General features: G+C 43.1%; 1 protein-coding gene across 1 annotated transcript in view; it reads right to left on the minus strand.

Moving 5' to 3' along the window:
- NKAIN1 (sodium/potassium transporting ATPase interacting 1) overlaps positions 1–12,423 on the minus strand; it is a 43,455-nt gene that overhangs the window by 3,895 nt on the left and 27,137 nt on the right. The window contains exons 3-5 of the mRNA XM_087970821.1: positions 10,463–10,543; positions 6,685–6,882; positions 4,426–4,486 (exon numbers count right to left, since the gene is read on the minus strand). Coding sequence (XP_087826947.1) covers positions 4,426–4,486; positions 6,685–6,882; positions 10,463–10,543 — 340 coding nt within the window. The remainder of the gene's footprint in view (positions 1–4,425; positions 4,487–6,684; positions 6,883–10,462; positions 10,544–12,423) is intronic.

The raw sequence follows: 12,423 nt of genomic DNA on the forward strand, positions 1-12,423 counted from the left end.
CGAGGAATACTTGCATTAAATAAGGTTAACTCTAGTCAACTCGTTTAGGTTTACTGGATAATTCTAAACCAGTTTAAAACCTGGTGCGAAGCTTCTGCTAGGCCTTTTATGAGCTGGTTTAGCTAGGTAACTGAAGGCAACCTATGGAACTTCTGTGGAAGTTACCTATAATATGGTACCATCAAGGACCAGGGACTCTGGTCTGAGGAAGTCCCATAAGCCTGCCATTCATTTTTTTTTTTCATGGCATCCAATTAAATATCCTGATTTATTTATTTAGCGAAACTTGCATTCCATTCTGCTCCAGAGACTCCTAGTGGCTGACGTCCAAGTCATAAAACCATTTGATGACAACTAATGTAACCATAATGAAAAGCTAAAAATAACAGAGCGTAAGTCAGAGTTTACAAAAACCCATCTCACTCCTAATCTCCAGAGCCTTCTTACAGAGTCAGCTGAGCCATTGGTTCTCTTGCAAAAGCACAGCAGGGTTGGGTCCCATCATGGAACTGGGGGAAGAATTGGCTACAAAGTCTACTCTTTTAGTGAAAAGCCTTCCTGGCCCAGCATCATCCTTTAACTGGCCAGGGTGGGGGGAACCCCAAAATCTACCCAAAGGGTTAAGTGAAGGTAGGTCTGACGAATAGCTGATCCTGGAACCTCTGCTTAAAGATCTTAAAGGCATAAATAAAGGGAAAGTATTCCAAGGTCACTCCATTTACATAGTGGTAAATGCAGGGATGAGCTGCTACCGGTTCACACCGGTTTGAGCGAACCGGGAGTTAATTTTACATCTGCTTTGCTGAACCAGTAGTTGCAATGACTGGCTGGCCCTGCCCACCCTGCCCTGCCCCTCCCAGGAGTCTCCAAACGGCCCTCTATGGATGCCATGTAAGTGCAGGGCCCAGGCGGAGGTTCAGTGAGGGCGAAAAATGGGCCTCCCGGAAGCTCTGGAAACACCCATTTCCGGCCTGCAGAGAGCCTCTGGAGCCTGGGGAGTGGGGAAACGGGCCTCACGGAAGTTCCGGGAGGCCAGAAATGGGCTCCAGAGAGCCTCTGGAGCCAGGGGAGGCCATTTTTGCCCTCCCGAAGGCTTGAGGAAAGCCTCTGAAGACCTGGGAGGGTGAAAAACAGGCCTCCAGGAAATTCTGGAAGGCCAGAAATGGGCCCATTTCCAGCTTCTAGAGAGCCTCCGGAGCCCAGGGAGGGTGAAAACTGCTCCCCCGCCATGGTGCAGGAGGCTGACTAGGCCACGCCCACCATGGCCATGCCCAACCATCAACCGGGCAGAGAACTGGTTGCTAAATTATTTGAAGCCCACCCCTGGGTAAATTGGATATTTTATCTAGCAAAACTAGCAAAACATACAGCCCTGTTGATACTTTCCATCCATCTCCTTGTCATTCTGCATTATCTGAGCTCTTCAAATATGCTTTTAATGTATTTTCCATATTACATTTGCTGCAGCCAAGGCTGCCATCTCATCTTTTTAATGGAGTGTCTTATTAGGTCTGAAAATAAATCAATGAATGTCAAAAAACCAAAGCTCTCTCTCAAAACCCATGAGGGATGGGGAAAAGAGAGAGAGAGAGAGGGAGGGAGGGAGGGAGGGAGGGAGGGAGGGAAGGAAGGAAGGAAGGAAGGAAGGAAGGAAGGAAGGAAGGAAGGAAGGAAGGAAGGAAGGAAGGAAGGAAGACGGGCCTAAGAGGACTAGTTTTGGCCATAGAGCTAGAGAGACAGTGTGCTAATGCTTATAATTTGCCACCCATGAATAGATCTTTTCATGTGTAAAGCTTATTAATAAAGTTCATTGATATCAAACCACACAGCGCCTCTGCTGTTAGGAGCCCCTGCCGGGATTCAAATATATAAGAGACGCTTCTCGCATTAAGTAAGAAGTCCCTTATTTCACACCAATATTTTAATTTTCCACTGTGCTATTGGTACTTTTGTCAAATCATATTATCAACCTCTGGCTGGCAGGACAATCTTTCTGGAAAAATGGCTTAGGATTCAAGAACATCCCAAAGGTGCTTTTTGCAAAAGACAACTGGACTTTCTCGTTTTTTTTTTTCCTTTGAAAATGTTTTGCTTCTCATTCAAGAAGCTTCTTCAGTTCTTGAAGAAACTGCTTCTTGGGTGAGAAGTGAAACATTTTCAAAGGAAAAAAAACAAACAGGAAGCCCAGTTGCCTTTTGGAAAAAGCACCTTTGGGACAACCATGACCTGGTTGACTAAGAATCTCTATAGATTCAAGAGAAGATATTTATTCATTTCTTGGAGAAGACAGAGAAATAAATGGAAAAGGAAAAAGTGAAAGGAATTGAGATGAAGTAGAAATCTTGCTTGAAAAAGCATGAGATGGTTTAACAGAAATTAATTAATGGGAAATTGACAAACAAATTTTAAAAAATGTGGCAACTGCTCAGAACAGAGTAAAAAAAGATTACGTTACAGAATATCACAAGAGAGTGAAATTGTTGTAATGGGAGGCTGGAAAAAGGCTTTTCAATTGAGTGATGAAGTGAAAGAAACTACGGGTGAGAAAAATACAAAAAAACAGATTGACAGCTGAAAAAAAATTGAAGATGAACAAATTATTGTATAATGTAAGCCGGGGTGGCAAACTCAATTTCATTGAGGACTGCATCAGTGGAGGACACATTTTAGGGACCTAAATAGGGACATAATAGTGATATGCCGAAGAGGGAAAAACTGAAACATATAAACCAGAAGAACTCAAGATTGTGTAACCAGAAAACTTAAAATAACGGTTAAGCTTATGGAAAGTGGACAAAGGCAACATCTGGCTGAGCCTGATCGTAAAGCAATCTTGTTCCCTTCTATAAAACAAAAAAGAACAGGAGCGAACTCTTAAAACTGAAGGGAGATTAGTTTGCTAAGTTCATTTGAGAAGGTTGTTTGGGATACATCTATCAAAAGGATATAAGAAGTGACAGCGAGCAGGTATGGGCTGGCCAGTTTTGGGAAAACTGGAAAGCAGAAGTGCCAAATAACCCTGCCTTGATTCTGTTTGTCACAAGAAGAGGCAGAGAGGAATTTTGAGAAGATTTCAAGATTGATGTTGGGATAGGCCAGGCCAGGAAACATGCACAGCAAGAGAATCCAGGAATGTTCCTTTATTTTTGAAGGTATACTAAATCTTGGAAAGCCCTTGAGTTTTTCTCTACTCTGGTTTCTTTTTATCAAATAAAAACAAAGCCATGTTATTTTGAGGTGTCCCCCCCCCCCCCATACTTTTCCACTTTCCATGGTGGATTTGCTGTTTCTCCTTCCTTAATGGTTAATCTATTCCTTCACCAAGCTCATCTTACGTCCCTTTACAGATACCAAACTGTCAGCATTGCAAGGCCAAGGAGAATGACCAGATCTGCGAAACCTTATAATACTGACATCCTAAATTGTAATTAATATTGATAGAATACATCTTATTTGCAATGGTGTAAGTTATCTAAACAATAGCGTGTCAAAAAATCTTTAGTGAATACTGTATAAAATATCATTGTACTGAAACAATGTCATACACTGGTAGTCCTCAATTTAGGACCACAATTGAGCTCAACATTTATGTTGCAAAACGAGACATTTGTTAAGTGAGTTTTGCCCCAATTTATAACCTTTCTTGTTACAGTTGTTAAGTGAGTCATTGCAGTTAAATTAGTATCACGGTTGCTAAACGAATCTGGCTTCACATTAATTCTGCTTAAGGTCACAAAAGGTGATCCCATGACCCCAGGTCACTGCAAGCGTCACAAATACGAGCCAGTTACCAAGCACCTGAACTTTGATCACATCAACATGGGGATGTTGCAATGATTTTAAGTGTGAAAAACGGCCATAAGTCAATTTTTTTAGTGCCATTGTTAACTTCAGTCGCTAAATGAACTGTTGTAAGTCAAGGACTACCTGCACTAAGATTTACATAAATTTATTTTGCCTTTTAATGACCCCGTAATCCCTTGCATTGGGGTGGAGTCAGGGCAACTCAATGGAGCTGAGTGTTTATTGGCCGGATGCCCTTCCTGTCGCCAATGCAGAGTCCACAGCAGATATATACTCATGGAGCCCAGAGAGGGAAATATCTGCTGCTACCTAAGATCAAACTCACAGCCTCCTGTTTGTGAGGCGAGAGCTCCACCTCTAGACCACTGCACCACTCATTTACACAAACTTATATAATAAACACATAATAAGAAAGGGAAAAAAGAGAGAGAGAAAGAAGGACAATCTTTATGCAGCAGAAAGTAGAATACGAAAAAATTATTTGCTGTTTTCTCACGGTCGTGGCTGACCAAATTCTTTAAAAAAATTGGCAGCCCCAGTGACAAGCCACTTCTGCATCACCCTAATACTTCAAGCAGGGGCGACACTCCTACTTATTCAGGGGGATAACTGGATACTTACAGCTGTCTTCCTCCTCCATAAACATTTTGCTGACATAGCAGGCGTAAACAAATCCGAATAGCTTCAAAGTACATGTTTGGAAAAAGAGAGAGACACGAATTAATGATTTGAAAGCAAAGAAAGGTACCGATTATTATCACATCAGAATCCAACCATTTAAACTGATGAGGGAAAACCTCGGGCAGCCAAGTTCATTTCTTCCATTTACAACTCTGCTGCTGTCTCGAACAACTCTTGGCCATGCTGATCCTTTAGGTCCAAAATTGGAAACAAGAGCAAAACCAAACGGGTGAGGTGGGCTGATTAATTTAAAAGTCTCAAAGAAATAAGCAAACTGTCAGACTCGACATAATCGCTTATTGCCCTTGGAATAAAAAGCAAAAGTAAAAGTAAAGTTGCAAAGGGAAGGAGGAAAAGGAACTTTTAGAAATTTACCTGGAAGTAGTTCTGACTAATCTTTGTCATTAGGGTTCATTTAACAAACGAATTGTCAAGCTTCGAAGTGTATTTAGGTTGCTTTCAGTTTTACAGCTTCTCAGCTTGCCAACAAACTATGGGGAGAAGTGAGGGGGCAAATGCTCTCAGTCAGGGGTGGGATTCAAATTTTTTAACAACCGATTCCGTGGGCGTGGCTTAGTTGCTGGGCATGGCTTGGTGATCATGTGACTGGCTGGGCGTGGTCAACTCAACATCACTCACATCGAGGCACGCATCTCCTCGCCTGGCCTCTCATGACTGGGATGCTGCAACAGTCGTAAGTGTGAAAAATGGTCATAAGTCACTTTTTTCAGTACCATTGTAACTTTGAATGGTCACTCCACACAAGCAAAGTACCAGCAAAGGAGGGGAAAAAACTCCAGAGAGGTTCCTGAGACAGGAAATCTAGTCCTGCCAAGAATGTAATGAGGGTTAACAGAGAGTCAGTTTCTGTAAGCAACATCAGAATGTTTCCTTCCTGCCTTCCTTACAGGATTAGGCCAGTAATTTCTTCTAACAACCGGTTCTCCGAACTGCTTAGAATGTTAACAACCGGTTCTAGCGAATAGGTGCAAACTGGTAGAATCCCACCCCTGCTCTCAGTAAACATAAAAGAAAAGACTCTTGGCGAATGTATTTGCCAAGAGTCAAGAATCATAAGGTACCTCACTTAATGATAGTCACAGGGTACAATAAGCAATCAAATCACACCAGGAAACAGTCAATATAAATCATAAGGATACAAGCAACAAAATTACAGTCATCCAGTCACAAGTGGGAGGGGATGGGCGATAAGGAGTGATGAGAAGATTCACAGTAATAGTAATGCTGACTTTGTAAATAGTTGGACAGTGTTGAGGGAATTATTTATTTAGTAGAGTGATGGCGTTCGGGGAAAAACAGCCCTTGTGTCTAGTTGTTCTGGTGTGCAGTGCTCTATAGCCTTGTTTTGAGGATAGGAGTAGAAACAGTTTATGTCCGGGATGTGAGGGGTCTGTAAATATTTTCACAGCCCTCTTTTTGACTTGTGCAGTATACACGGAAACCTTTAGTCTTACAATGAAGTAGAATTAGCTCATCTGGTTGTGTTCCCTGTCTAAGGCCGGCATCAGTCTTGTAATTCTCTCTATTCAGGATGGCTTTTTCATTCTCCCTCCTTCAGTTCCTTCAGCTTAATGTGCCACTCTAGTCGTAAATGACTCTGAGCAGCATATGTAACCCAATGCAGTATTCTGATTAAAAACAAATACCTAAGAAATGTATACCAAAATACCTCACAGGCAATGCTAACAGGACTCCTAGACAACATTACACACTAGAGGAGAGATCAAATAGAGCGTTTTGATCCCAGAGCCATGCTGGACATGTCAGCTTTTAATAGCGTTTCAAAAAGGGTAAACTTCAGAGGGAAGGTTGTTTCAAGAGAAGACAATGACTGACACAGGGATATTGACTGACAATGACTGACAGAGGGATATTGGAGATACAAAATGTCAGCTTCCCATTTACCTTTTTTTTAAAAATTAAAATATCTGCTTTTTTGATTTAAAAAATGGTAGAAACAAAGGGAGGGGAACCTGATGTCCATATTGGATAGATACTGCGTATATTTTTGCGGATCAAATGGGAATCAGGAGTCAGTTTTTGTTCAAACGGGTATGAGTTCTGCAGCAAAAACTAACCATAGAAATCTTTTAGCGCCTCAGTTTTTTTCCGTTTTGTTTTTAGAAGTGAGGGAGAGGCCAAACCAACCAAGAAAAGATACCAATACCCCTTACTTACCGCAAGGAATATCTGCATTGCACTGCTCACCACCTCAATGTATTGATAATCAAGCAAGCATCCAGTTACTGTGATGACGTGATGGTCTTCTAAGGCCAGGTTGGAGTTGATCACGGGGGTTACCAGGCAACCAGGACCATTCTCCATCCACCACGAGCGATGCAATGATGTGTTAAAGGTCATGATGAAGTCTCGATCCTATAGAAACGGGAGAAAGACGAATTCAACAGGAATGTTTGGACCACTAGAAAGATAGACAATATATATACATACTCACAATCCCTTTGAGGTAAGCCATGCTATGCAAAGAGAAGACAAACGGTCATCAGAAGCAATGACATCCAGGGTGATGACCCGGGGCATGGCACAAAGGCAACACAGTCAGATAGTAAGTAGAAGTCCCTTTATTAGCTCCAAATTTGCCCCCAATGTCCTGGTTACCTTCTGGCTGGAGAAAAACTCTCCCAGGAACAGCCTTTGGCTGCAGAGAATCAAGTCCAAAACGTGGTCAACAAAAGCTTTAACTATAAGTCCAATCAAGGCAAGATGAGGTAATTACTCCAGCAGGGCAAGATAAGAAGTTCCAGAAGTGAAGGAACGGCAGTAAATCAACCCAGTTGAGAGGATGCCAAGAACGCAGATAACCACAGTCAAAAGATAAACTCACGGTTGTCCCAGCAAACGCCACTCTCAGCTGCCTCTCCTTTAAACTCTCTTCCCAGGTATGCCTAATGAAGGGAATCAGGGCCCTTTCCTCCCCCGTAAGCCACGTAGGTTCTTCCCTGCGTGCCCTAGGATGAAGAGGGGGTGGGCCTGGGTCTTCCTCTGAATTCCCTCTCCCTTGTTCTACCTCTCGCCTGCTCTGCCCAGCCGGACTTTGCCCTTCCCCAGTTTCCTCCACAGCCAACGGAGCCACTCTCCCGCTCCCTGACAGCTGTTCATCTTCCTCATCAGATTCAGACTCCAACAGGGGCATGACATCCAGGGTGATGGAGTATTAAAATTGGGAAGATGACGGGCAGAACATCACAGTACAAACCAAAGGAACACAGTGTGCATTGTGATACTCCATCTACTATGACTCGATGAGCTCATAAATACTGACTTTTGCCACACATCATAGCTTAGGTCAATCAAGATTTTCACATAATACTTTCCATTAAGATAATAAATGAGTAGACTCCATACCACAACAGTACTGGTCAGTTTTGGTGCCTTCTGTGCAAGCCAGACAATTTTGTAAGATGACACACTGCCGGTCTTATCCAGCTACTAGGAGGTGCATGCAATACACCCATAATTCTTGTTCTTTGGAGAATGACAAATTAGGTAAATTAGAATCCCATCTATCTTATAATTCCGCCACTATTCCCTGCCCTCCAACTGTCAGACACAAGAAAATACAGAGTCACCAAAGACCACTTTTGGCCTCCCTTCCAGCCTGATTGCCTCTGATCAATATGTTTAGCTAAAGAAGAAGAAATTCTGCAAAGGGATTTAGTCTCCCTTAAGTTTTGAATCTAAAGGAGATTATGAAACAAAACGAGAGTTGAAAATTCTTTGCACAATAGTCTAAAAGTTTATTCACACCTGGAAAGGATTCACGTTTATTTTGAGGGACTGGTGTGTGTGTGTGTGTGTGTGTGTGTGTGTGTGATTGCCCTTATGACCTCACAGAATTGATCAGGGATTCTTTTTCCAGGTTGGCATGGAGGGCCTTTGGGGAGGGGTGTGTGTGTGTGTATGTGTGAGAGAGATGTGGGGGCTGTTTTAGATGCATATCCTTTCTGAAAGCTTGCCTTGCCTTATTTGCACTGTTTTTCATTAAGAAGCCATGAAGGCAGGGGTGGGACTACTGGGGTTTCGCCGGGGTTCAGGAGAAGCCCTGGCTAAGGTTCTGTGCAGTTCAAAGAACCCCCCCAATCCCACTCCTGGCTGGCCCTGGCCACCCCTTCCCTCCTCCTCCCCTCCCAGGAGTCACCACACGGCCCGTTTTAGATGCAGGTAAGTACAAGTCATTCATGGAGGCTCAGGAAGAGTGAAAAACGGGCCTCCTGGAAGTTCGGGAAGGCTAGAAATGGGCCCGTTTCTGGCTTCCAGAGAACCTCCAGAACCCGGGGAGGCTGTTTCGCCCTCCCGGAGGTTCGAGGAAAGCCTACAAGATCCCAGTTGTACAAGCTATGGGATATTTTCTGTGGCTTTCCAGGCAAGCAAAAGTTGGACTTTTAACAAAGAAAGAGGAGAAGAGCATCGAAGCTTTTCAACTTTGGTGTTGGAGAAGACTGTCACCCAGTTCTTCCCAAGAATACCCAGGAGGCATTCTTGCAAATAATTTTATTCCTTGAAATGAACGTACACTCAACTTTGCCCATGCCACCACAAAAGAGAAAAAAAAACTCCAGATAGCTGCATTCTGGTTTGTTTATGGATTTGAGAAGACGGACCCGGAAACTCTGCATTCGTATTTCTCATTCACCTCCACTTCAAACTTTAAAAGACATTAATGAGATTGTTGTGTCATCCTCAACCCACGGAAGGTGACAGGACATACTGCTCTAGCCGTGAAACTGGTTCAATATATATTGGACTTCAACATTACCGGTTATTTATAAACTGTGCCACAGAATTAGATGGCGTAGTCTTTGTTTTAATAATGATAACGATGGCAATAACAATGCTAGAAAACTAAACAATGATTTTTAAAAAGCTGGGCTTGGAATAAAACACTGTTTTTCAACCTTGGCCATTTTTAAGATGTGTGGACTTCATTTCCCAGAATTCTGGGAGCTGAAGTCCATACATCTTAAAGTTGCTAAGAGCAGGCTGAATTGAAGGAGGAGTTAAATGTGTCATATGTTTGGAGTCACTGCATTGCCACAAGATACCCAAATCGAACTCCCTCCCTCATGAATTCCATTGACCCTTATCTAACACCAACTTTGTTTGACCATTAGTTGAATAGATTCTTGTAAATAGATAACTATTCTGTGCTTTGAACTCAACAAATGCTCCCGGTTATTTGCAACTGACAGATACAATTTAATAGTTAATTCCCCTTGTCCACCATAAACAGGCAGCAATGCCTTTTCCAAAATGACACATGAGATCCGTGAATCTATAACCCTGATAAAAGTATGCTTTGAATTCACAATGATTATCTCCTTGCAACCTGCTTTAATCAGTGAATAGTATCTGGATGAGACACACACACACACACACACACACACACACACCCAATGCTTTTATACTGCTCTAGTATAAATACAGCCTGATTTGTCTGCCTTCCCTCCCAGCCCCCCATCTTCCCTTGTGGATCAACCCATCTGTTTGCAAAACAGAGCAGTTTGTGTCAACTTGTGCTATGTGAGCACTGCATATCAAACAGAGCTTTGTCTTTACTTGCAAAACCTGTGCATGCCATAAAAGAGAAATGCCCCAGCGAGAGAAGGGAGGAAAAACCCCACACACAGCCTGAACACCTGGAGAGGCCAAACCTTCATTTATTTATAACACAGAAAGCCTCCCAGTGGTCTCCCAGTATCGTGCCAAATCTGATCTGCAATGTCAGCACTGGAATAAGTTGCTGGGGGTGGGATGGGGAGGGAAGGGGAGTTAATTTGAAAGGAACATGGAAGCATTTACAACCTGCGATCTTCTCCTGAATTCTAAACTCTATCCCAAGGAGCAATTGCTGCTGGAAAGGTGATGGATGGAAAGCTGTTGGTGGACCGATGGCTCGAGAAGGGCAAGTTCTGGGTGTGATTAGAGAGGTAATTACCTGTGAAAGGTGTCCGACTTCCAGGTAGAAACAGATGATGAATGCATTCCAGCCAACCCAGACAATGAGCCACACAGCATACTAGTGAGGGAGAGAAAGAGGCAGTTTGAAGACGTACGGTGGGAAAAACTATTAAAGCAACTGGAGGTACATGCCTGTTTTCCATCGTTCTTACCCTAAACACATCCAGCTGCAGAAATACAATACACGTTGAAGGCTTAAAGTTAAGAATTTGAAGGAAGATTCCTAAAACATGTGGACCTTCTTAATCATTAAAGCCTAACTGCCAAAATCAGAGTGGGTTTGGGCATTACACTAAGCCATGATTTGCTTTACTATTCTATTTATTAAATTTATTTGCCACCACAAGGCAACTCTGGGCAGCTTTATTATGAACACAATATTGCAACATCCCCAGTCATTCTGCACTCTCTGTTGTGGTTATGGATACTACTGGCCCACGTTAAGTTCCTACCTAATACCTAGTTGGTATTACAACTAGTCATCAAATCACTCTGGACTGTTTTCTTGAGAGGGCTGTAAAAACACACTGTTTATCCAGGTTTTGAATGTGAATTATGTTAGCTTTTATTAGAGCACTGGTGTGGCTAGTGGTGATGACGCTCGCCTCCCACTTGGATGGTTGAAAGTTCAGCCAATGTTGGGACGCAAAGAAAAAACATCTGCTGCGAACTCTGTAAAGGCATCAGGAAGAGCACCTGGCCAGTAAATGCTCAGCTCCAATTGCCCCGACTCTACTCCAAATAGGGACTAAAGGTAAAAGTTTCCCTATCAGTCATGTCCGATTCTAGGATATGGTCCTCATCTCCATTTCCTAGTCGAGGAAGCCATCATTGTCTGAAGACAATTTCCGTGATCATGTGGCCAGCATGGCTATACACCAAAGGCACATGGAATGCTGTTACCTTCCCACCAAAGTGGTACCTATTAACTACCCTGCATTTGCATGCTTTGCAACTGCTAGGTGGGTAGGAGCTGGAGCAAGTAATGGGAGCTCACCCACTGCACTGAGTTTGGGTCTCAAACCCAGGCTGTCAGCTCTCCAGCTTAGCATCTTTAACCGCTGGGCCATTGACTACAGACTCGTAAAAAGGGACTGAAATGTATCTGATTGGAAGTCTAGTTTTATGCATTAATGGTGCTAAGAAACTGGCAGCATAAATACAACAGAAAATGAAACAAATGTTAAAAAGTTATGATATTTATGTAGTTACTTACCAGGCACATCTAAATTAAAGTAATGAAAATATATTTACAATCCAGAGAGTTTCCGGTTTGTCGGCTTCGCGGCGGTAGGGATTCGCGAAGCTGCGCGATCCCTGCCGCGCTAGCCGTTTTGGGGCTCCGACCCAGACGGGTGCGGAGCAAGGCTGCCCTGCAGGGGTAGCTGAAGGTAAGGGGATCCGGAGGAAGGGTTTGGGGGTGTTGCAGACCCCCTCCCTGGCGGCAGAACCCCCTTTACCAGGACAGTGCAGCGGCGGTCCGTAATGGCCGCCACAAAGAAGTTGACAGCCGGGCAAGTATGCGCAGGAGGAAGAAGAGAAAGTTATTGAAAGTGAAAGTTCTTCTTGGTTGACCCAGGGCTTTGAGATTTATCTAATTTAATTCCTGGAAAAGATGGTTTTTTGATGATTTTTTCCACAAGAGAAAAAAAAAAGCGGCTATTTTGAGGTGCTGAAGGAAAGTTTACTCTCCCTCCCGACGGAATTAAGCCGGAAGGGAGAGGATAAAGAAAATATATAAATTTGGATCTTGTTGGAGGAGATGCCTTGAAGACTTGAGGACAGAAATATAATCTTAATAAGGCTTTAAAATATAGATTTGGACTCTTTCTTTTTTTATTTGTTTGATACCACCCTGGAAGAGGAAGGGGAATTTTGGCTTGCTTGGATTTATTGAGGATTGTGGATTTTGGGATTGTTTTGCCTTTCTCTCGGAAT

The sequence above is a fragment of the Notechis scutatus genome, chromosome 8 (genome assembly GCF_049901735.1).
Source record: "Notechis scutatus isolate UNSWTSFEM ecotype Mainland chromosome 8, rNotScu1.2, whole genome shotgun sequence".
NCBI classification, from domain to species: Eukaryota; Metazoa; Chordata; class Lepidosauria; order Squamata; family Elapidae; genus Notechis; species Notechis scutatus.